We start from the raw sequence: 2,123 nt of genomic DNA on the forward strand, positions 1-2,123 counted from the left end.
ACAAGGTAATATACTTGGTAATTAAACCGCGTGTTTGTTCGTCCACTCGAAAAGAACACCGAAATCAATAGGAGCAATTGGTCCAGCGTGACACATATCGCTCGTCATATTTCAGTTTCTGTTCTGCCGGGTAATTCACCGAATAAACCTACAAGTGGTTCTGAAACAAGATATCGATCACAGGCACATCGGTCTATTAGCAGCTGATTAAACCTATCAACTAGTTAGTCCGATAACTTCTTGGCATCTGGGAATTGGCAACCTAAGTATCTAAACTGATCGATATTTGTCGCTTCGATACCTGATAATACAATCGAGATTCCTATGCCAGGTATTCTTTAATGTAACATCTGTTGTTTAGATTTCAATTTTAAGAAGCGTGTAAATAATATCAGATACAATTTCAAAACAAGCATTTCCACGCCATGTTTCTTGCTTCCAACGTCTCTCAAACGTGTCCCAGATGGTTCCACGTCGGATGAAACGACGAAATCGAATTCGACATTTAACTGTCGCCCACGCGTTTTACTACTGCGTGCTTAACGAACTGACTAATCGAAAATGTTAGACTTCCTGACGAGGGTAGTTTATGTTCTTCGTAGAGTAAGTCGTGCTTGCTTCGAGATATGTTAATTTTCAAGACAAAGTTCCTTTCAGTTTTTGTGTTTCTGGGGCTTTCCCAGAGGCAAAGTGAGTAAGTGCGTGAGTGAGTGAGTGAGTGAGTGAGTGAGTGAGTGTGTGAGTGGATGACTGAGAGAGTGAGTGGAGGAGTGACTGAGTAGATGAGTAAGTGGATAAGCGAGAGAGTTAGTGAGAATAAGTGAGTGAAGGAGTGAGTAAATGAGTGAGTGAGTAGGTGAGTAAAAGAGTGAGTGAGTGAGTCGATGAGTGAAAGAGTAAGTAAAGGAGTAAGTGAGTGAGAGAGTGGATAAGTGAAAGACTGAGAGAAGGATTGAGTGAGTGGATGAGTGAGAGAATAAGTGAAGCAGTGAGTGAATGGGTGAGTGAGAGAGTAAGTGAAGGAGTGAGTATATGAGTGAGTGAATGAGTGAGTGAGTGGATGACTGAGAGAGTGAGTGGAGGAGTGACTGAGTAGGTGAGTGAGTGAGTGAGTGAGTGAGTGAGTGAGTGAGTGAGTGAGTGAGTGAGTGAGTGAAGGAGTGAGTATATGAGTGAGTGAATGAGTGAGTGAGTGGATGACTGAGAGAGTGAGTAGAGGAGTGACTGAGTAGGTGAGTGAGTGAGTGAGTGAGTGAGTGAGTGAGTGAGTGAGTGAGTAAGTGAGTGAGAGAGTGAGTGACTGAATGAGAGTGAGTGAGTGAAGGAGTGAGTAAATGAGTGAGTGAGTAGGTGAGTAAAAGAATGAGTGAGTGAGTGGATGAGTGAAAGAGTAAGTAAGGGAGTAAGTGAGTGAGTAAGTGAGTGGATAAGTGAAAGACTGAGCAAAGGATTAAGTGAGTGGATGAGTGAGAGAATGAGTGAAGGAGTGAGTATATGAGTGAGTGAGTGGATGAATGAGTGAGTGGGTGAGTGAAAGCGTGAGTGAGTGAGTGAGTGAGTGAGTGAGAGAGACCTAGAAGATAAAGCAGACCGCGACAATGACGGACTGATGGCAAACGTGGACGACATATCCTCAGTAACTACGATTCCTGAATACCAATGAGGGAGGAAAGTTGGATAAACAATCTTGCCTGTGTAAACAGACACTTAGACTATATAGAAACACTGCCTCTTCGATCGAATAAAATTAATCGGTGGCTACATGGGTAGCACGAGGAAGGAATCTTCGACTTCCATTTGTGTTGTTTACGACGTGCTCAATGGAGTAATTTTGGGAAAGGTACAGCTATTGAGCTGACACGTGGCTCGGTTTTACTCTGTTGCACAGCACCGAGGGATGCTGCAAATAAGGATCACCTCTACGATTGCGGTTCTTGCAACTTTGGTTAGAATATCGATTCGCCGGGACTTGGACGTGACTGGGAAATGTCAATTAACTTCTCGTACAAAGTTACTTCAGTTACATTGCTCTTGGTGGAAACTGAAATATCGTAAATTTATGGAAGGGCTACACGTGGACAAACGGACTTCGGATTTACGAATGCAATTTTCTCGAATCTAGA

The 2,123-nt window shown here is 43.1% G+C and overlaps 1 protein-coding gene across 1 annotated transcript; it reads right to left on the bottom strand.

The window, feature by feature from the left end:
• Positions 1-653: 653 nt before the first annotated feature.
• On the bottom strand, positions 654-1,629 carry LOC108574469 (putative uncharacterized protein FLJ46204). Its single transcript, XM_017937071.1, has 3 exons — positions 1,592-1,629; positions 1,066-1,200; positions 654-774 (listed from the first exon to the last, which is right to left on the bottom strand). Exons 1-3 carry the CDS (start codon positions 1,627-1,629, stop codon positions 654-656), a joined length of 294 nt encoding a protein of 97 aa, XP_017792560.1.
• Positions 1,630-2,123: the final 494 nt, after the last annotated feature.

The sequence above is a fragment of the Habropoda laboriosa genome, unplaced genomic scaffold (genome assembly GCF_001263275.1).
Source record: "Habropoda laboriosa isolate 0110345459 unplaced genomic scaffold, ASM126327v1 scaffold224, whole genome shotgun sequence".
Classification (NCBI taxonomy): Eukaryota; Metazoa; Arthropoda; class Insecta; order Hymenoptera; family Apidae; genus Habropoda; species Habropoda laboriosa.